The 22,107-nt window shown below is 41.8% G+C and overlaps 1 protein-coding gene across 1 annotated transcript; it reads right to left on the reverse strand.

Annotated features, from left to right (window-relative positions):
- Window positions 1-67: 67 nt before the first annotated feature.
- Window positions 68-21,059, reverse strand: LOC115320977 (glutathione S-transferase D5). Its single transcript, XM_029981220.4, has 6 exons — window positions 20,912-21,059; window positions 20,204-20,381; window positions 17,615-17,673; window positions 5,073-5,214; window positions 2,352-2,516; window positions 68-358 (listed from the first exon to the last, which is right to left on the reverse strand). The coding sequence occupies exons 2-6, from the start codon at window positions 20,342-20,344 to the stop codon at window positions 194-196; spliced, it is 672 nt and encodes a 223-aa protein (XP_029837080.3). The 5' UTR covers window positions 20,345-20,381; window positions 20,912-21,059; the 3' UTR covers window positions 68-193.
- Window positions 21,060-22,107: the final 1,048 nt, after the last annotated feature.

Raw genomic sequence — 22,107 nt, forward strand, 5'->3', positions numbered from 1 at the left:
TCACTATTAGAGACATATCTTCAGCAGCTACGGTCTTGAGCATATACAAAGAAAAACTCGCCTTTCTAAATATCCATAAATACTGAGAAACAATTAGCTTTATTCCGCTCGCATAATTGTCTGGGCGGAATCATTTAACGTTAAGAAACCTTTATTTGTCGTTATCAGCAGCATCACTTCGGGGCTGTTCAGTTTATGAAGAGGCAATCTCAATTATACGCTTGCACCGACATATAACATCGCAGAGTTCATCCATTGTTTTTGAAAGAATATCCTGCATTTCGGGGATGCCAGCGTTTACTCGCTCGTAATATTCTCGGAGTTGTTCCAAGTCCTTGAAGCTTGATGAAATGTCATGCTGCAATAAAAAAAAATAAAAGAAAACGTAATCATAACTTGGTTCTTTCTACAGATTTCCGGAAGTAACTCCAGGAAACTCAGCCATTAATTAAGACTTCCAAACAAAAATACCCATCCGACCGTTAAAAAATATGAAAATAGGGGATAAACCACAATGAATTTGTGACTATTGATGCTTAAACATGTAACGCATTCGCTTTAAAGAGTATTGCACAAAACAGCATATGTATAAGAGCTTTCACCACACTGACAGGAACTAAAGTACCGAACAAGACACGGGTACGTAGCACTCTTGCTTCCCGGATCACTGTTTTATCATTTTAATCTCTAACTGCCATAAAAATTTAATACAGTGCGCATACGTTTGTGGGGCAATTGTTGCAAACGATACTGTTTCGAGGGACACCAGACTTTGAGATTGTGTGTAATCGTCCGTCGCGGCTTGATACCTAAATTTAGCAGGAAAACCTAAATTGGTGTATCATCAGTAACGGACCAACATTCACGTTTCCCGTTAAATTTGCCGTAAAGCGTTTTCCCGATAAATATAGAAGGAAAACGTGAATTGTTGTTTGATCAGTGGTATAACCAATTCAATTTAGCGGGACAACTTGATTTTGTGTAAATATTCATACATTTTACTGAGAAAGAATTGACGCGAAAATTGCACCGCACTGAGGCAGACCCGAAAGGCGCCGAGATTGACGGACATCTGAAGAGGTGCAAAAGATCCCGAATGTCCGCGCATTACATATTTTTTTGGAAATAACCAAAAAGAATGCGATTTTGTTTTTGTCATTAGTCATCTTCAGACTTATTTTCAAATGTGGTTCAGTCACATAATAGTATAATCTATATTCCGAATACTCTGGAGGCATTTTTACAATGTATCAAGCTGAATACCTAAAATCAATTTTTTTTTTTTTTTATGTTCACAATTTTTAAGTTACAAAAAAATGTTCGTTAAAATTGAAAAGTATAGTTTGCGACATACATATAATGGCCATGAAAGGTAGAGCTATTTTCAGCCTTGCGCGCTTGATTTGTAGCATTTCTCAATATTTATATTTTTATTAAACGTCGAGGAATTCACAATACCTTGTATTTTGTGGGAACTATCGTCGCGTTTGAGCGCTGTAATAAATAGCGGTGACCAGCGTTTTTCTTTTTGTTTCTTTTTTTTCAAAAGAAAGTAGAACGCGCGAAATGTTTTGTGCATGCCTGGCTTGTGAAAACGTTTCTGAACAATATCAGGGATCATGTAACTCAAGGAACCAGGAAGTAGGGAGAAGTATGTTGGGCTAGTTTCTTGTGTACATCATTGTCAAGACAACACGTCCAAATATCGTAGTGACCAATGACAACTTTATGAGCAAGTATTCATGCTGGACAATGAATATCAAAAAAATATATACCGAAATATTACCAATGCCATTGTTTTATATGATATTGACATTCAGAGGGTCGTGATTTCACATAGCCTCGGATAGATATGAAACTACACAAGCAAGTGACTAATTTGCTCTGCTGTTATTTTCAGTCGACATTTATATTTTAACCGCTTGAAATACTAAAAAAAAAAAGAAAAATAAAAAGCATTCAGGCTTGAACAATAGAGGGCAGCACCTTTAAACAATTAAGGCATGTGGCCAAGGGGAACTTGATTGTGGAGGATATTTTTGAGCATCTAAGCTTTAACCAAATTGAAGAAAACTGCGCAGAAAAAAGATTCTAGTGATCATTAACATCAATTTACTGGCTAAAAATGCTACAAAAAAGGATAATTCATGTTTCTGATCTAGCCATTTCATAATAGTTATGTGTATTAAGGTTCACTCATAATAACTTTTTAGTATATATTTAAGGTGTCATTTCTCAATCGATGAGCGTATACATTGGGTTTGTTATAACGATCCTCTGACTGATCACAACGTTTACGTTGTTGGTAATCAAAAATTATGTGAAACCAAAGGTAGAGGCGCCGAACTTACACTAAAGAACGTTGCCAGACTTGTGCACAACCCAAGGTCCGCCAAGGTAAGTGAATCTCCGGCAAGAAATCTCTTTCCTCTCAGCATCTGAACCACCGTTCTCATTCCTTCCAACGCATCATCCTTTTCTTCCTTAGATGGGTAGCGAAGTTCGGTGTAGGCCTTCTGCAGATCGTTTAGAACTGCGGTTCAACTTTGCATGCTCTCCAGTTAATTGAGAGTTAGAAGCTTTCGGTGTACTCCTCCTAATAATGAACAGGCTCGCGTTTCTTCGCGTTTGTCTGTTTATGTACTTTTTTTTAAGTATAACACCTTGACAACACATGTCTGTGATCAGAACGTTCTTCAGATGCATTCTTGTCATTAGGTACGTATGTTCGTAACTATAATGATAAGAATGCAGCTTATATCTGACATGTTTGATTACTGACGTGAAATTCTGAACTATAAGTTTGAAAAGTTAAAAAAAAGTGTTTACTGTCTGCTGTTTGGAGGCACAATAAAACATTGATTGATTGATATCTTATCGCATATGACCACAAAAATGGTATCGCGCATATTCAAATAATATAATAATAATATTCCTCGCGAGTCTTCACATTGACGCACTCAAGAAGATAAAAAGAAACACAACGTACGTACAACATCAAATGCACGAATTAACACGACTACAAATAGTATACACACGTCACACAAAATGTAGTACAGTTTAAACTTCCACTTAGACTCCCCAAGTCCCGGCGAATAATTGAGGGATCCATGAAAATGAGCAAGCTAGAGGATACGAATCTATTAAATGAAATTTGCATAAGGGACAGTGGTGGCAGTTTATGCATGAATTGAACGTAAAATACAGCATAATTTCTGGTAACGCGACAAGGAACATAAAGATGGACAAATTTAGAGGTAGGTTAGCATCAATCGAACTATTTACTACTCTGTGAAAGAAAGCTCGTTCATATGAAACGCTTTCTGGATGCTAGTCTTTCTGGGTATCAACGCGTTCAACCGAATAGGTATCAGTATCAATGTTTATCTTCTATGAAATAATCAAAACAAATCGAATTTGGGGGCTATATGTGCGTGCAAAACCAATGAAGGGAATCCGACAGCCCAGCGAAAAACTAAAGATTGATTTTGACCACCTGGGAATCTTTGACGCGCATCGGTTACACGGCGTCTTCTCCGCAATAAAGATTCGTCAAAGTGCGGGCATTTTTTGTCGGAGTTCGAACCCACCACCAGGGGACGGCAGCCTCGCGCTTTGCCTCGACGCCATTGAGGTGGTTGAAATATTCAATAAAACACAAAATAAGTGGGCATGCATGTACTACATTGAAGGTTCGACAACCGTCTTTTTGTGGGAGATTGCACGTACTTTGTTCCCTAAAGGTATCAGCCTCCAATCTATTTTATTTGATCGAAAATCATCTAATGTTCTCGCCCCGCGGCACGCGTTCTGAAAGGTGGTGTTTTCCTTTCAATTTTAAATAAATTATTTAAATAAACAATAAAGCTCAATGCGAATATTGCCGGTGTCTAAATGAAGATACTGCTCCGGCCGCGATTAGTCCATATATTCGCAGGAGTACACGTTCATATTGTACCGTAGATAAAAAAAAAATTTCGATAAGTCCCTTTTTAAAATGAAATACGAATGTACCAGGGCTGTTTTGGTTTCAAGCTCAGGTGAACTGAGTTGAGTAAAAAAAGAAACACAAGTGATGAACTGTTTTAAGGTGTGCAAAAGTTACATACATACTGTAGCTATCTCGCCACGTCATTACCGTGCAAATTAAGCACTTAACGTGACTTCGCACAATGTTTTAAATGTCCCCCTCCAAAGCGATTTCCATCTGGGGTCGCACTCATTTGATCACTTGACCAACAAGACCGTCCGTGAACACAGACGAGTGATGCACATGGAGGAAGCTGTATAATGTTTCGGGGAGAACGAACGCACATTCATCATTGTGGCGGCCAGGGAAGAGCGGCTGTGGCAACCGACGATCTTGTTCAAGCGTGATGAATGACTAAAATCCAAGGCGGTAGCCTCCTTTGAACTGGTCATCCAAAAGCTTGTGCCGCGTCATAATAATTAGTTAAATCTGTGAGGTGATTATGTGACGACCAAGTAATAGCATGTTGTGTATACTAAAAACATATTTAATAACTCGTTATTTTTACCCAGAGAACATGTGACTAAAAAAATATATATCCGTCGCATAACAATGTTTGCAATACTCGAGTCTGTCTTTCTTTTTAATAACTGAAAACAAAAATGAAAGGAGACATTTACTGCTGCTTTAGGGTAGCGGTCTGCTTTTTTCACACTAGAGAATAAATATAGACCATCCGCTTGGACAATACAGAGTTTCTGCGCAATCCAAGCATAGCGCTAAACACCTTGCAATGTAATATAAAACATCAAATAATGCCGTGCGCCTTTAAAACCATAAGGCGTTGTTATATTCACCTTCAGCAACTCATGCACTCAAAATTGACCACTCTTAGCGCAACGCAAGTAGACTAAAAAGGCAACAATACACGTTAAGTTTTATAAACTTTTAGCACTTTAAAAGAGGCTAACTGTATCACGATATCACACAAACAAGGAAGACCAGCATATAGTACATCAAACGTATATCCTTTCACTGTTGAACGTTTGTTCGAGCATTCGAATCAACAAGGTTTGGGTGTAAGGGGTTCAGCTGTACTTACAAACATCTTCTCTCCGTAGACATACACACTGGCAAATTCGAAAAATATTAGGCGATCCACAATGGCTCTTTTCTCGACGTCTTGAGGGTAGAGCGAGCTGTCCGGTGCATATTTATTCACCAGGTACATGCCTATAGCCCGGCTACGATATAAAAAGACATGACAAGCACAGGCAGTCAAATACGGATATGCACAACGTGTGTATTACATAGCAAAGTAGTTAACCAGGGCTAGTGGGTTCATAGATTAAAAAGTATAAAGCGCCGAAAACAACGAACAAGACAAGGTAAGACAGAACAAGGCGTACATAGTATATAGATGCGTCAAAAACGACTGCACTAACTGTGCTGCGATTATCACCGGCTGCTGTTGCATTGTTGAAACATGCGCTTTAAGAGATTGGCGTTTAGTAGACAGGTTCTGCATTGTGCCCCATTTTGAGGCAGACTTGCATGTCGCACGGCCTTTGAAACTACACACACTTTAGCCAAAGAATTCTTCGAAAAAAAGGGAAACTTGCTTGGATTGCTCGTGGGTCAAGCCTGTGTAGTACCCGAAAGGGCCATCCAGGAATGCCCTCTAAAATTCGTCAGTCGCCACAGCGAAGAGAGCGACGAAGATACCCCACAAGTTACAGCTCTACACACAGCTATAGAAGACGAATTCACGATAGGGTAGCAGGTGGCCATTGCTCTGGCCATTACCCAGCAGCCCCGTTCCATCATCGCGGAATCTCAAGACGCCTTCCGGGCATACCTATGTGGTCTCATTAGCTCGGAGGCTCACCACATCCTCGACACAACAAACCACGTGAAGGGAAGCGGACCATCAGCATCATCTGGACTCCGTCCTATACCAAAACCGAAGTGAGGGGTAATGCCTGAGCCCATCACTTGGCACGCGAAGAAGCTGACGCCCGTGCCATGGCTTCAGGGGACGAACACCCAGATCGGCAACCGGACCCACCCACTTACCATCAAAAGCAACGGCGCACTCTCCCACGACCTCATCTTACGCTTGACAAGGGGGAACAGGTCCAAGTCACGCCTGCTCCCAACCAACACTCACCCAACGCCATCCAGACTCAACCAAGCTCTACCCCTCGCCCACATACCCCAACTGTCAACAGGGCCGAGGCACCATCTACCACATGGTCCTGGCCTGCCCAAAACATCCAAAACCACAAGACGCAGCACGGCTTCAAAACCGCCTCAACTCCTGGGAGTTGACCATCAGAGCCTCGAACGCGGAGGATCCGCGCCAGCTGGTTATCCTAGCCGATCAGGCGTGCAAGGCCAATGGGACCCCGAACACAAGGTTAACACCCGAAGTCATCCTTGATGACTTCAATAAAGTATATTCTCTCTCGTGTGCAAAGCCGCCTCCACCACTTTGCGCAGCACGTCGTCTGCGGCCCGCCGATGACGCATTTTCGTTACCACTTCCTAGACGCGCGGAGAAAATGCATGGTGTATTCGCACAAGAAATCTTTATCTCCGGAGAAAATTGAGTACGCCTAGAAGTTCGAGGAGGAAATGTCGCGAGGAGGAGAAGGCGGTTCAGGAAACCCTACGTTCGAGGGTTCATTGAACAAAGCCAGGGCATAAGAAAAAGAAAAGATTGCTCAATAGTTACTCATCGTAATCCTTCCCTAAGGGGAGGGAAACCTAGGCGGCACGAACCGATCCGCAAAACGGGCCCGCAAATATAAAAAAAAAAACGGTACCAGTTTTTTTTTTTTTTTTTTTTTTTTTTGGGGGGGGAGGGGACTTCCACCTGTTGTTTTAGGCCAGAAGAGTGCGGTAGTGTATGGACGAGGCGTGAAAAGACAGCATGCCGGGCCGCCGGAGACCGAAAGGCTGAGCGGGAAAAGGAAAAACGCATATCACCGGCGGGAGAGGGAGAAAAGTCACCCTTTGTGGGATTTTTCAGAAACTTCGAGGGGCAGAGTACAACAAAAGCAACTGATTCTTAAAACAAAGAGTAAATAAACAGGCGAGTTTGCTGATGTTTCACAAATTTGAAAAACCCGCCGTTTCCGGGTTTTTTTTTTTTTTTTTTTTTTTCAAATACGTGCTTCTCAAGCCTCTTTGTCCTTTTGTAGGGTTCCCGAGAAGCGACAAGCGCACTCTCCCCCCCCCCCCCCCCCCCCCTCTCCGCTGAAGGCTGGCGAGGAGGGCGAGGAGGGCGGAGAGGCTCTCCGGAGTTGGAAAAAGTTCAATATATTTAACTTTGAGTCGCAAAGCGGAAGCCGCAAAACGTTACGTTCAGGTAACCGGTGGTGTCACTTCCCTGTGTCGTGTCGAAAAATAAATTTTACGCGAAAAGAAAAAAAAACTTGGAGCAATATTGGCGGCGCGAGTCGCGACATTTGGTATGTGTTTAGTATCCGTCTAATTTGTGTTTTCTTTGTGTTTAATTCATGTCAAAACAGCCTCCGTGAAAATATTTCTACTTGAATTTTATATGTATGACTTCCACACTGCTGCTGCGACTGCTGTAGCGCCGAAAAGAGGAATGGTGCCTCGTCAGGTAGCTTCGGCAACCTTTTGCTCCTCCCTCCCCGACATTTCATATGTCAAATAAACTTCAATTCAATTCAATTTAGTCGGAAGTCACCTCCTTTCCACTTGTTTCACTTGTTTTTACTCTCGGCGTTTCGGGCTCATGGAGGGGAAGAGATGGACGGCTTGGCCATCATGTTCAGGAGGAGAGGACGTATACATCTCGTTGAGGTGGAAAGAGTGTATGCCCATTCCGTGACGTCATGGACTTGGCGCGCAGAATTTGAAATAATAATATAATAATAACTTTATTCTTCACCTCAGGTGCATGTGGTGAATGGGAGGCCAGAGAGAGAGTGGCATGAACGCAGCTTGATGAAGCTTTGATGAAGATGATGCTACGACAGAACACATAATGTATTTACAATGAACATTTCATTTTTTGTGCATTTATATATAAAATAAATAACATAAGCATGATCAAGATTTTAAAAAAATTCGAGGATATTATTTTTCGAAAGCTGAATAACATTTATATTTTGAATAAAATAATCATTTATAACATTCTTTAGCGAAAACTTGGACGTTTCAAATATACCACATTCGAATTTAAGTGTATTTGAAGTACAGTTGATAATTGTAAATATACAATAGACCGAAAATGTACACTTCTTTTTTTACTTAGTACTAAAATATATTTCAAAAATCTTTTTAAAATACCTTTATTTAAACTATATTTTAAGTTCCTTTCGTGCGTTCTGAAATATGTAAATTCGAAATTAGTAGACACAAAATACCTTTCACATTGAATTCTTAAAATATTTACTAATTTCATGCAAAATATACTCCAACCCCAATAAAGATGCAGCTATCAAAAATATGTGCAGAATACTCTTTAAATACCTGGAAATCGTAAATACTGTTGTTTTATACCCTAAGTATGTTTTGACTGTGATACTTTGGTAGTTTGACTTAAACTACCAAAGTATTGAAAAGCTCGCCTATCAGAAGTTCACTTCAAGCAGATGTGGAGTACACTGAAGTGCCTAAAAACAACATTTGATTAGATTGTCCATTGAGTTGTGCAGCATCGCACTGATAAATCAGCCCAGTTTATGTTATTGTTTCCTTTCTTATATCAAAAACACACCTGCTGAGTTTCTTGCACACCAATCACAAACGGGGCTTGGGAACTACAACCACAACACTTGCTGATGCTGGAAAGCTTCAGCAGTGCTGTCAGCAGATATGTTTGGCGTGGTCGTGTTTGCACAATGTTAGTTCACTGAATGTATACACTCACCATTGTACGTGATGTGAGTACCTTTAATGTAGTGACGTTAATGACCATAACAAATGGTCAACTAGTAAAAAAAACTAAATAACTATTTTAAAGTGAAGAAACTGCATTGACTCGCTTCGTCCTGAGTAGTGCTATGCAGAGAAGCAATAACATTTATTTTAGGAGCCGTTTTGTGGACTGCGCCGAATTATTATTAGTTTTACCAATGCTTTTTAGTAAGAGATATCGTCCACGAACTTAAAAACACTGTTTCCCCTTTGACAGACTCCTGAGGAGAAGATCGAATACTTGCAACTTTAATAAGTGCAGAGATGGTCACCGGCCAAACGATAACCTCCAGTATGTAGGCTACATAAGGCTCTAGAGCAGTCAACGGGACTGTGATTCAGGTGTTCAGTGCGTCATGGTGTTTGTGTTTGTGTTTGTTTCTAAAAAGGGTAGAAAGTTGGGCGAATGAATTATGATTCATAATGATTAAAAAGCGCGACAGGACAACGGACACAGAAGAAGACACAGACAAGCGCTACTTACAACTGAACCTTATTTCCGCTGCAGCTTGGTATATATTACCGGCAACAACACAAACAAGTTAGGAAGAAATAAAATACACATCGTAAAAATCTTTAAAAACAACATAAAAAGCAGGCGTCAATATTTGGGACAGACTGGTCGCTGTCTCGATGAAAGTTTGAGGGAACACCGTTACAACGTGGATGCCGTCAGGACACCTCGGTGTGCATTGCCGGTATTGTGGTTTTACTCCGATTTTCACAAATTGTACAATACTGAACAGAAACAAAGCCACAAGGGAAATACTCAAGGCTCAAGAACTTGCTAGATTAGGGCTGCAATGTGTCAGCGCACCCTCTTTATCGTTATCCGAAAAAGAATTGCAATTTCTTGACCAATCATGACTAGTTTCGGGTGGGTGCCGATGAGTGATGCAGGAATTTTCTTTTTATGTTGTTTTTAAAGATTTTTACAATGCGTATTTTATATCTTCCTAACTTGTTCGTGTTGTTGCCTGTAATAAATGCCGAGCTGCAGCGGAAATAAAGTTCAGTTGTAAGTAGCGCTGTGTCTGTGTCTCCTTCTGTGTCCGTTGTCCTGTCGCGCTTTTTAATCATTATCGTTCGTCTCTAATGCATTTGTATGTATTTAGTAGTGCTTTCAATTACCACAGGGACACCATTTACTAAAAAAATCTATAATAAAAAATTTTAAAAATTGTGTAGCCGGTTTTTAATACACAAATGGCATCTTGAGGGGGAAGGAAATATATTTTTGGTATATCTAAAATGTTTTCTGATTAATATTTATAATATATTTTGACTACCTTACGCGCGCATTTCGAGTGTGGACAAAATAATACAGAATGAATACAAAATGAATATTCATATTCAATATATTTCAACTTCGTTTCAAGTACGGCCTCTTTTTGCTAAGGGATAGGTAGCGTGCAGCTTATTTTCTGCTTACCATAATTGGTTCTGCGTTTCAAAATCTGCCAAGGCTGGCAATGTCTATGAGTATTAGTAACTTCTTTATTTTAAATCAGCGTGTTCAAAAAGTATATCATTACGTCCACTTGCCGCATACTTATACGTGATTGTGAATCAGTAATCATGCATTTAATGTACGTTAAGAATCTTGTACAATTTGAACAATGGTTCTGTTGGATGTATGTAAGGAACATTTGCAATTATTCTTACGACCTTTTCTGGAGTAAATGTATTGCATTTAAATTTGACATGGATGTATTTCCCCAGACTAAGTTACAATCGCACAAATGGGAATAGAATAACGAATTCTATAGCACGTTTTTTACACTCGTGGGAAGAACATGTCTATGTTTATTCATAATTCCTACTACTTTTCCTAGTTTAGCGCAAAGTTATTTAATGTGATCATTCCATAGCAAGTTTTCAGAAAACAAATAACTCCAAGCGTTTCAATATTATGTACAAACTCGATACTTAAAGGTCCAAAGTTGAGGGGTGTGGGAAATCTGTCACCCGAACCACGTGGTCGGAACATGAGTGCTTTTGTTTTTGATACATTTATGTTTAAGAAATTTATTTCTGACCATGCTTTTAACTCTAAAAGAAATGCGTTGGCTTTATTTACTAAACTCTGCTCACAACTGTCTGAAAAAAATATGGCAGTGTCATCCGCATAGATGATATATTTACAACTTGGATCAATGTTTACTAAGTCATTAATATACAGTAGAAAAAGAAATGAACTAAGATACTTCCTTGTGGAACTCCTGACGATATGTTTGAAAGAGTCGATTTTTGGTCATTATTTACCACGAACTGAGAGCGATGTTGTAGATATGATTTTATAAGTGTAAGAGGAAGATCTCGGATACCATAAGCAAATAGTTTTTCTAGCAAAATAGTGTGATTAATGCAATCAAAAGCTTTGCTGAAATCTATCAATATTCCAAATGTCAATTGCTTATCTTCGAAGTTTCTAAGTATACATTCTTTCTGAACTAATAATGCTGCTTCGGTAGACCAATTTCTCCGGAAGCCAAATTGATATTCTGTAATAAGAGAATGTTTGTCGCAAAAATTTACAATCCGCGAGTGAATTATTTTTTCTACGCATTTAGAAAATACTGGAATTATAGATATAGGACGATAATTCCCTAATTCATTTTTCTTTCCAGTTTTGAACGAAGCTATAACCTTCGCAACTTGCATGTTTTGCGGAAAAGTACCAGATGATAGGGCGAGGTTGTATATAAAAGTTAGGCATGGGCATGGGCGTATCAACCGGGGGGGCAAGGGGGGCGCTTGCCCTCCCACTTCTCAGAGTGGGGGGGCAAGGTATGTGTTTTGCCCCCCCTGAAATAGCGGAGGTCCTTTCTGAGAAAAATGTAACAGTAACTAGGAAAAGTGGTAAGGCTGTTTTTTTTCGTCGGTCCCGTACTCAGGGACACATTTCTTGCCATATTAAAAGAACCAAACAGAGCACACACATATGTTTCATCGCTCCTGTACTCCATTCACTATTAAGCACGAGATCGCAGCTTCGAGACGTTCACGCTTTTTGCCTCCGCTGCGCTGTACGGGTAAACGGGGTATAGCAACGTTGGATATGATCGGTGCCAGGCACGTATCCAGGGGGTGGCGGGGGGAAGGGGGGGGGGGGGGGGGGGGGGCATGGGGCCTGCCCTTCGCCCCCCCCCCCCCCCCCCCCCCGCCGAAATTTTCCATTTTGATGGGGCCTCCTCTCTCCCTCCCCATCATACAGCATTTTGCCATGGCCGCCCCCCCCCCCCCCCCCCCCGAAACAAAATCCTGGCTACGTGCCTGATGCACCATTACTATGTAGTGTGTAAAAGCTTGTCTTCACCTCAGTGCTTAGAAAAACGTTGGTAGATAGAAACTACCTCCCTAATAGAAACAAAGTTCAGTGTCCGCCGGCCCCGAGGGGCGGGGGGGGGGGGGGGGGGTAGCAGGGTGCCTGGTTTGCCCCCCCACTCAAAAACAAGTTGGTACGCCACTGGGCATGGGGCAATGATATCAATTACGTATTTTACTGGTCTAATTTGTAGATCGTCAGCATCACGACTCCGAATATTATTGATATACATAATAGAGGAACAAACCTCACTTTCATACGTTGGGAATATAAACATTGATTCTGGAGTTGATGAAATGCTTTTTGACGCTTCTGGGTTATAGTAACTGCTAATATTATTCACACAAAAAAATTGTTGAATACATTTGCCAGATTCAGGCCATTCAGAACTTCATCCATTATGTTCTATATTTTCAATCTGATTTAATCCGCATGGGCCATTAAAAACACTCTTTATGCGTTTTCAAATAAATCTCGCGTTGTCAATATTGCTCTAAAAATATTTCTTTTTCGCGGAAAATTCATTTTTGGACACCCGTGTCCCAACCAGGATGATTAAAAAAAAATATTTTTCTTTTAGTGGCTCTTTGACCTTTTGTAGGGTTCCCGAAAAGCGACAAGCGCACTCCCCCCTCCCCCCCCCCCCCTCCCCTCTCCGCTCAAGGCTTGCGAGGAGGGCAAGGAGGGTAGAGGGGCTTTCCGGGGTTGGAAAGCGTTCAATTATTCAACTTTGAACTCGCTAAGCGGGAGCCGCAAAATGTAATGTTCACGTAGCCGTTGGCGTCACTCCTCTCTGCCCCACTTCTCCGGGACCCGTCTTCGCCCGCTTTGCGGATTGGTTTGGACCACCCTGTATATTCTGAAGGTCGATTACAGATACTCACTGGCTCCCCGCGATCTCGGAGGATCAGCAAAGATCCGTGACGCGGTGCACATGACTTTAAAACCTAATAGAAAGTATTGCAATCAGTGGCGTCACTAGGGTCAGCGGCACCCGGGGCGGTGGCCCGCGGCGACACCCCCTCCCCCCCCCCCCCCCCGCTCGTCGCCCGCCGCATCTCCCCCCCCCCCCTCAACCCGCTTATGGTCAAGAGGTCCAACGAGTCAAAAGGTCCAACGAGTCAAGAGGTCCAATAGTCACGTGACAGCCGAGTCAAGAGGTCCAACGAGTCAAAAGGTCCAACGCGTCAAAAGGTACAACGAGTCAAAAGGTCCAATTTGTGTCAAGAGGTCCAACGGGTCAAGAGGTCCATCGAGTCGAGAGGTCCAACGCGTCAAGAGGTCCAACGTGTCAAGAGGTCCAAAGCGTCAAGGGGTCCATCGAGCCTTATTTTTATCTTCTCTGTTTATAATGATATTGCTTTAATGGACTGCTTGTGACGGTTTCTGACTGTTTGAACTATTTGAATTATTTTGGACAATACAAGTTCTACATAGCCATTGGAGACAAGTAGACAGATACTATTTGCCTCAAAGTATATGTATTTGAGTGTTAAATAATGGAGAGTGCCTGGTGACATATTTTAGACTTGTAGGGCTTAATATCTGTGTTCCAGTCTCTCTGTTCTAGGACTCAGTTATGCTATTTCTACGGAAGTGTATCTTAAATTCCCGAGATATAAATTACAAATGTACCTCAGCATCTCGCGTTTAGCCTTTCCTTTCATGTATCCCAGTATTTGTAATCGCAAATACTTCCTTGGGTAACTTTGTCCAGTCCCGGGCTCTCGTATGTTCTATTAAAAATATGATGCATTACAATTTTATGCTTTACTTTTTATTGACTGAGTTTACTGGATCACTAAAGAGGTAAATGACACAACATAGAAAAAAGCTCAAATATCATTGAAAGACGTCTTTAAACGAGTCCAGATTATGCCACTTGGCGTCCAATAGAGTGTTGCAAATGAATGCGAGCATTGGTCTTCGTGAAACGTGCAAGCTATAGCGGGTTATTTGGGCCGTTGGCTTACTCAAAAGCACAGAGCAGCCACAAATATTTATGCTAGCTATATATAACTCCTTTGCTGCTCTTTATTTTTGAAAATGCTGTGAAATAAATCATGAAACTGAACGTTTCATGATTAAGCATTCATGACACGAATTACCGAACACTTGTCTGTCAATATCATTTATTTTTAGTTAAAATTACGCGATGTGTTAGGCGGTTGGATTTGTAAGATGGTGGGTTAGTTGCTCAATAATTTTTAGAAAATTGGATTATAAAAACTGAAGTCGATTGAAGAATTGTTCGTGTCGGAAAGCACGTCGATCTTTGAAGCCGATAGATCTAGTGTGTCCAGTGCTATAGTTAAAATAGGCCACGGCGAACGGAAAAAATGAGTAACTTTGCATGCCATCTGCGCCCGGCCAAACTGTCTCTCCAAGCTCCTCAAAGACCAAGGACTTCAAAATATCAATGAAGCTATTTTGACGGAACGTGAACAGATTATATTAATGACTACAATTTTTAAAAATGATGACACAGAAATTAAGAAAAAAACTATGTTTATTTATCCCGACGTCAAACGCCGTAATAGTGTTTTAATGTGATGGTAGACGTCGAAATAACAAATTACTATGGACATATCTTTCGTATACGACGGAAGATGTGTTTAAAATGGTTTTACAATTATTTCGAACCCAAATGTCGAAGTAATCACTTCTTTAAAAAAAAAAAAAAGGCTTCTTAAATTGGGAAATGTTAAGACCTTTCCGGTTGCGTGTTCGATATTCGAGTGGGAGAGCAACACGGGAGATGCAGACTTACGACTTTGTGGTCAGGGGTAGAAGAGCGAAGTCACACAAGTCCCCGACAAACGAATGTTGCTATAAGCTTGACAGTTTATAACAACAATGATTTCTGGTGTTTACAAACCCAGTTCTGAGCATGCGATCCCCAGAGCCCAGCGCGCGCGTATCTGTCGCTTTAGAAACCAAACAAATTACGGGTTATACGCACGAGCTCTGATTACATCACCGGCCAGAAACGATTCATCAAAGCTGTGTTCGTGAGATCCCCCTGCCATGTAGAAGTCTTCACAGCCCAACTTTTTGCTCTTTCTCCCCCATTTTTCTACTCCGCCTTTATTGTCACCATCTTTGTTGTCTGCTTTTTTAATGCGTGGGCATTACCTGGCTCAGTCATCGAAAAAGCCGTGGGCAAAGTCCGTCGCCAAAACACAATCCAACATAAAAAAAAACAAAAAAAACTTGTTGCGTGATATCTTTGGTCACGTGATCTCCCTGGTCACGTGATTTCTCTGGTCACGTGACCTATATCTGGTCATATGTGACCAAAAAAAAATTAAAGGTCTGTGGTCACTTTGACCAAAAAAAACCTCTGGTCACGTGACCTCCCTGGTTACGTGTACGAAACCATTTCTTGCCAGCTTTCGAACCTAGGCCCTCTTGGTCGCGCAACTAGCGCGCTACCCGTTGCGGCAGCACAACTTGGGAAAAGCTAGTGCTCGCGCATTCTCACGTCGTAAGAGAAAGCTTAGGTGCCCTCATAATTTTTTTTCTCATTTTTTGCCTGTACTTATTTCACACCCCTTGCGAGTACATATTTCACACCAAGAGATGCAACGAGTCAAGCTATCCAATATTGAACCTCTTGACGCGTTGGACCTCTTGATACATCCAGGCACGAGTCAAGATATCCAATATGGGTCAAGAGGTCCAACGCGTCAAGAGGTCCAACGAGTCAAGAGATCCACGGTGAGTCAAGAGGTCCAACGCGTCACGAGGTCCAACGCGTCAAGAGGTCCAATATTGGACCTCTTGACTCGTTGGACCTCTTATCAAGCAACCAAGCTGCCGCACAGAACAACCGGACAGCGCGAGCCATGATCTCGAGCGGGTGCATGCACATGGCGGGTGCATGCACGTGGCGCGTGCATCGGGGCGTGATCTAGGCACCATACCAGTCCTGCACGTTCTGTCACTGTTCCTCGCACATGCGCAGCACGGCTCTCCAGGAGCCACGCGAAACTACTCAACCTCGGCCAGTGTACCTTACGCTACAAAACTCGGCAACGAAGGTCCGCGGAAACACGCGTGGTGACGGCGGCAGCGGTACCGTCTTCGCATCCGCGACCCGTCAAATGCACCGCATTCCCCGGTGTCGCCTTCACGTGCTCTGGCCGCGATGGGAGGGGGGTGGGAGAGAAAGGCGTCGCCAAATAAACCACTTCACCAGGGGTGGTTTACGGCGCGGCCGTGGTTATGTCGAATGCAGAAGAGGAGAGTGTCCTGTATTCCCCTAGTAAAGTATTTGACTCTGTTATACTCCGATGTCGAGCATAAGAGACGCGACATAGCGCAGCGCACACAGATACCGATGTCGCAGATATCGAGCGCTCCTGCTCGTTGGCCAATGAAACGCGCGCTCAAGCATGCGCTCAGCGTATGAGCCAGTGACAAATGCGCCCTGTGCGCGTATATAATTGGTTCCTCCTGTCCCGCCCAATCTCCATTCACAACGCCCACACACACACACACGCTCAACGTCGGAGTACAACAGAGCCTTTAACCTGTCACCGACAATAGCAACCGAAGATCGCCGGCGACGTCCCCTTCGCCAATTGCGGCACCGCGCAGTGGAGGACGGCGGGTGTATCACACTGGGGTGTCCGTGTCAACCCCCAGCCATTGTTCACACCGCTTCGCGGCGACATGCAGTCAGCGGATGGTTCATTACAAAATATTAACCCAGCTTAGACCACTCGTACACCACGCCTCGCGGCGCCCTATCGGCGCTCTCGCCCTATCCCGCTGTCGCCCTAGTCCGCTGCCCAAGCGCCCTATCCCAAGTACGACCTAGCCCCATTGCCGCCCACTGCATCTCAGTAGCGTTACGTCACGCGACCAGGGTGCGTAGCGCTTTCGACGCTCTCTGAAGCTCTTGCCGCCGGTTTCGGAGACCTGTGTGCGCGCACGGACTGCCGCTCCGTTCTTCGGCCGCGTGACGTAACGAAATGGCTCTGTCGTTTTCCGCCTTCATGCACACGCTAAGTGACCTGATTGGCTTGCACCTAACGAGAAGAGGGATTTCGGGAATGTTCACCTCGCAAAGAAATTTTGAGAGGCTGCATGCACCATCCTTTCTGATATATAACCGCTGCGTAAAATGCTAAAGCATTTCTTCGAGAATCAGCATGGCGGTAGCAGCGATTTCGGCCCATTTTATTGTTCCGTTGAAGTTTTTTTTTATGTTTTACCAAGCATCTACAATTTTATTTCTCATTTCAGTGTTCCTTTAATGAACGCGCCGACGGCAGGCTGTGAGGTAGTGAGACAGCGATTTAAATGAGCACGTCACACTGCCGTCATGTCGAATTGAAAGTAAAAATACGAACCTCTCGGGGAGGATTAATCCGTTGTCGTTGAGAACAGGCACCGTTTTCTGTGGATTCATCTTTTGGGATCCAACAGATAACCATGGATTAATACTCAAAACATTTGCATCGCTTATCACCCGGGCAAAAAATGCTGAGTCACTGAGCTGTGGACGCATACGCAGCGTCTGATATACCGCACAGTAGAGCAACAGCGCATGCTCAGAAGGCGTTCCATAGCCCAGCAGACAGAGATGGCAGCGTGCAGAAGGCCAATAACGATTACACAGATTGAAACCATAGCAGCATTTGGCGTATACGTTCATTAACACGGTACTGATCAAGTATTTTCACTAATCATTAGGGTCAAGCTGTATACAGTCGACTATAATCAACGCCTTCTAGGTAACAAAGCCGTGGTGCTGAATTTTCAGCGGCGCAGACCAGCGCAGGGAACTGATTGGACGCGAGTCCTACGTCAGCGGTCAGCTGAGACTCGTGTCCAATCAAAACGAGAACACAAATCCCAGCCGAGCGCTGACGTAACAGTCGTGGCCAATCTGTACCCGCGTTGGCCTCCTTTAGGTTACGCTGACGGTTCAGCAGTACGGATTCGGTATCAAAAAAAAATACATATATATATATATATATATATATATATATATATATATATAGAAATCAGATGAATTTTTATTTATACGTAATTAATCTGATTTAAATTCTACCCGCTAGAAACCAGATATTCCTTCCTTCTAGATGTATGTTTAAATATGACAGATTGATTGATCGATTCGTCCGATCACTGATATCATTGCGTAAGAAATAATTAGTAGAAATTTAAACTACAGTTTAATTAACTTTTTTACGTGATTCCCGCCATATTCGAAGAAAAAGAGCTGGAATTAATTACTTATTTAAAAGCTTTATTTGTTTTTTTTACGCATTCTGACCTGATTTGAACGGGAAATTGCTATCTAATTTTCGTTGTTGTTGTTTTGAGTTCTGATTTTGTGGCAAGATCAAATTACGCAACTGATAAACGATTGAAGTGGAAGGGGGAAAACAAGCTCTACGCTCCGATTTGCTCAGAATATTTTTCCTCATGTTCAGCCATATAAAGCATGCTACACCCCTCTACCCCCCCCCCCCCCAAAAAAAAAAAAAAACTTGTTTTTTTTGTTTTTTTTTAATGCCAAAGTGAATTAAGCATACGTGAAAGCTCGTTCTCCGCTTGAACGTAGCAGTTGCGGACCGAACCAGATGCCAAAGTTTCAAAACTTTGGCATCTTCAAAATTTTCGACTTATCATTCGAAAATTATTAGAGGGTTGTGCGAATATTCAAATAGTAGTTTCAAATAATAAGCTATTCGAAAAGTACGAATATCAAAGTCCCTCTTGATGCGAACATCAAATAGCGTATTATTCTAAACTACTTTTCTGGAATTCGAATATTTGCACAACCCCACTTCTAATTTTCGAATGAGATAACAATTAATTCTAAAACTTTGGCATCTGCCTCGGACGGCTAGAGCTTCATTTGGGTCTCGGCTTTTTGCTCCCCAACCTGAAACCCGCAACACCAGAGATAAAACAACCAGCATACTCAACTTTAGTTTGGTCTAAGTTTCAGTTCGCTTCTTCTGTTTGGTGCCTTTGGCGATCTCACATAGTTAACAAACTTGAATCCATCACAGCTCTGGGCTTTATTTTTTTTTTTTTATTACTCACCATTCATAGGTGTATCTAGATTGCGCGAAACTGCTACATCTCTCTCGATTATCGTACCTTTCATCATATCAAGTCTCTCCGAGAATCGCCGCTTCAACCCTCTGGCAGATTTTCCCCAGCTTATTGTGGCCCATTTTTTTCGTCAAGTACGTATATAGTAGTTCAACTCTAGCGGTGGTCATCAACGACTGGAACACACTACCAAACGGCATTTTTATCATAACTGACACACATAAATTTTCCTCCACTTTCATTTCTGTTTTATCCTACTTGTTCCTTTCTCTACTTTGTTAAAATTGCTGAACGAAATGTGCAGTAAAGAAAAAAAAATTACCACTCTCTTGTGTAATGCCCGTAAGGGCCTTCAAAGATAATAACTGATTATAATAACGTTGATAACTTTTCAATAAAATAAGAGTTAGTTCTGAAACTTTGGCGTCTGGATCGAACCGCCAGCGCTACATTTGGGCGAAGGATGAGCGTTCGGCGATGCGTAGTTTATTTTTTCGGTAACAAAAATCCTGTCATTTTTTTTTTGGGGGGGGGAGGGGGGTGGCGGGACGCTATGTATATTTTTGTGATTCTTTGATTTATACACAAAACAAATACACATAAAAACGTCAAATGATAAACAAACGGTAAATTAAAAAAAATGCATTACTTTTGCGGCAAAGGTTTGATCTAAATCAGCATAGTAAAACTGGTCTGATTTAAATTATGACTTAAATTACGCTTTAAATCATGTTGATTTTTACTCTTACCCCTACTAGAAGTGCTGCCACAATAACCCTGTGTTAGCGACGACAAACATTACACTGATACTTTTTGTTTCGCGTCTTAATTGTTCCTTTGTTTAAATGGCTACATAACCGCAACCTTACCTCGACGAAATCTGCCTTGAGGTTATCCTTATTTCGAATGCTGATAGTGTGCACATTAAGTTCGAGACCCAGCCGCTTGGCCAAGATAAGGACGTAGGCACACACAGGGCTGCTCGTCGAAACGTAGAGGTCTATAGCCATGATGCCAGCCGCGGTTCCTGACGGTCTCTCCTCGAACCTGAAGTACCCAATAAAAAATAACACTTAAAGCCGAGCATCCTGCAAAACGTGCAGAAAGTTATAGGCGATAAAACAAGGCACAAAAGTAGGGGGAAGGTGGTTTAAGAATGACTCGAAACGATACGTCCGAAAAGCTTCGGCAAAGAAGTTTTGTTACGAGACTGAGCTATATCGGGATATACGAATTATTAGTTATTACACTAAAACAGCTAGACTCAAAAAAACAAATATCAAAATCAGAGACCATATAACATTTAAATTTTCTTGGATCGTCGTAACCGGAGCCACTATTAACAAAAGCAATCCTGTATAAATTACACGACAGACTCTCATTAGCTCGTACTATTTACGTTTGATAGCATTATTATTTACTTCTTCAGACGCTTTATAATATTCGAATTTTCACAAAATGTGTGTGAAAGCTAAAACGTATGAAGGTGAACAGTACCTAAAAAAGTCTGACAAATGCAATCAAGATTTCGTAAACACTATAAAATAACGATGAGACATAAAAGAAAAGGCAAATACCTCTTAAACCACCCCGAGTGCCGCACTTCAAGAAGAGATGGTACGCGGGGAACGTCCCGAACTTCAGTGGTGGTGCCGGAACGGCGCAAAAGAGGTACCTCCGCAGTTTTCTAGCATCTCCGACTCCTTTCTTCACCAGCTGTTTATTGTTCGGAGAATGCGGCTTGAATTGTCGAAACAACGTTGCTGATGATACAAAGCTTCTTTTTTTTTTATCATATGGCAACGCCTGCAATAAAGATGGGTGCGCTAGCTTGCAACGCAATTTACCATGCCCGCAGCTGGAGAAACTGTCGATGATTCTGGAGCCTACGCATTACGTCAGTGCTTTCGCCAAAACAATATAAGACATTTTGAAACTTGTTATTACGTTCGGCGTCGTTATGTAGCGTCAGTATACTCTATGCGGTGCTTCAAGATAGTATTATAATATCAATAAATGGATTTTCTAAGAGTAATCACCATTTTAGAGTTCCCTTTTTTATATATTTTAATTTGGATTTTTGTCGTCTTTTAACAATCATTCTGTTCATGCGGCAATTAAGTAGGTCACTAAGAGCCCTGATGCTAAATAATAATTAAAAAACTAAAGACAATTTTATACATCAGTTGTTTCAACATTCGCTAATAACAATACTTCCCTGTCTGTTTAAAACTAAAAGAAGCATAATGTCTGTTTCCTTCGTTATCGTAATAAAGCACCACGTCCCACCGAACCTCATCTGCGAGTTATTAGCGGCCTTTAGAGGAGCTTTAAACCTCCTGATATACCGCTTTCGATAAAGAAAATCTCGATATAACAAAAAACAAATGTTCAACAGGTATATTTTTTTTTTATTTTAACGCGTAATGTTTGCAACAGAAACGTATTCAGTGATGTGGTCGACTTGAGAGATTTTGGAGCACCTGTTGGAGCAGTCAAAAGTCCATTTTTAGGCAGCAAAAAAGATGGCATAAAAAAAGATAAAAAATTGAGAACAGTACATAAAAATATTCTTGCATTACTGAAGTATCCTTGCTAAATCTCAAATTGTGAAAAAAAAATATTTTTGGGATATCGCAGGCTATCATCTATTCTAGCCATCGTTTTATTTAGAAAGTGTGGGGTATAATGCCCCGCTCTGGGTGAGCACCAGGGTTGTAAAAGTTACTTAAAAAATGTACCTAAGATACAGTTACAGTTACTTCTACGAAAA

Source organism: Ixodes scapularis, unplaced genomic scaffold (genome assembly GCF_016920785.2).
Source record: "Ixodes scapularis isolate PalLabHiFi unplaced genomic scaffold, ASM1692078v2 PGA_scaffold1__304_contigs__length_218370807, whole genome shotgun sequence".
NCBI lineage: Eukaryota > Metazoa > Arthropoda > Arachnida > Ixodida > Ixodidae > Ixodes > Ixodes scapularis.

Coding starts and splice junctions, on each gene's coding strand:
- LOC115320977 (XM_029981220.4), bottom strand. CDS start 20,344: ATGGCTATAGACCTCTACGTTTCGACGAGCAGCCCTGTGTGTGCCTAC. Junction 17,674..20,203: donor TCAAGGCAGATTTCGTCGAG/GTAAGGTTGCGG, acceptor GGATCCCAAAAG/ATGAATCCACAGAAAACGGT. Junction 5,215..17,614: donor GGATTAATCCTCCCCGAGAG/GTTCGTATTTTT, acceptor TTTATATCGTAG/CCGGGCTATAGGCATGTACC.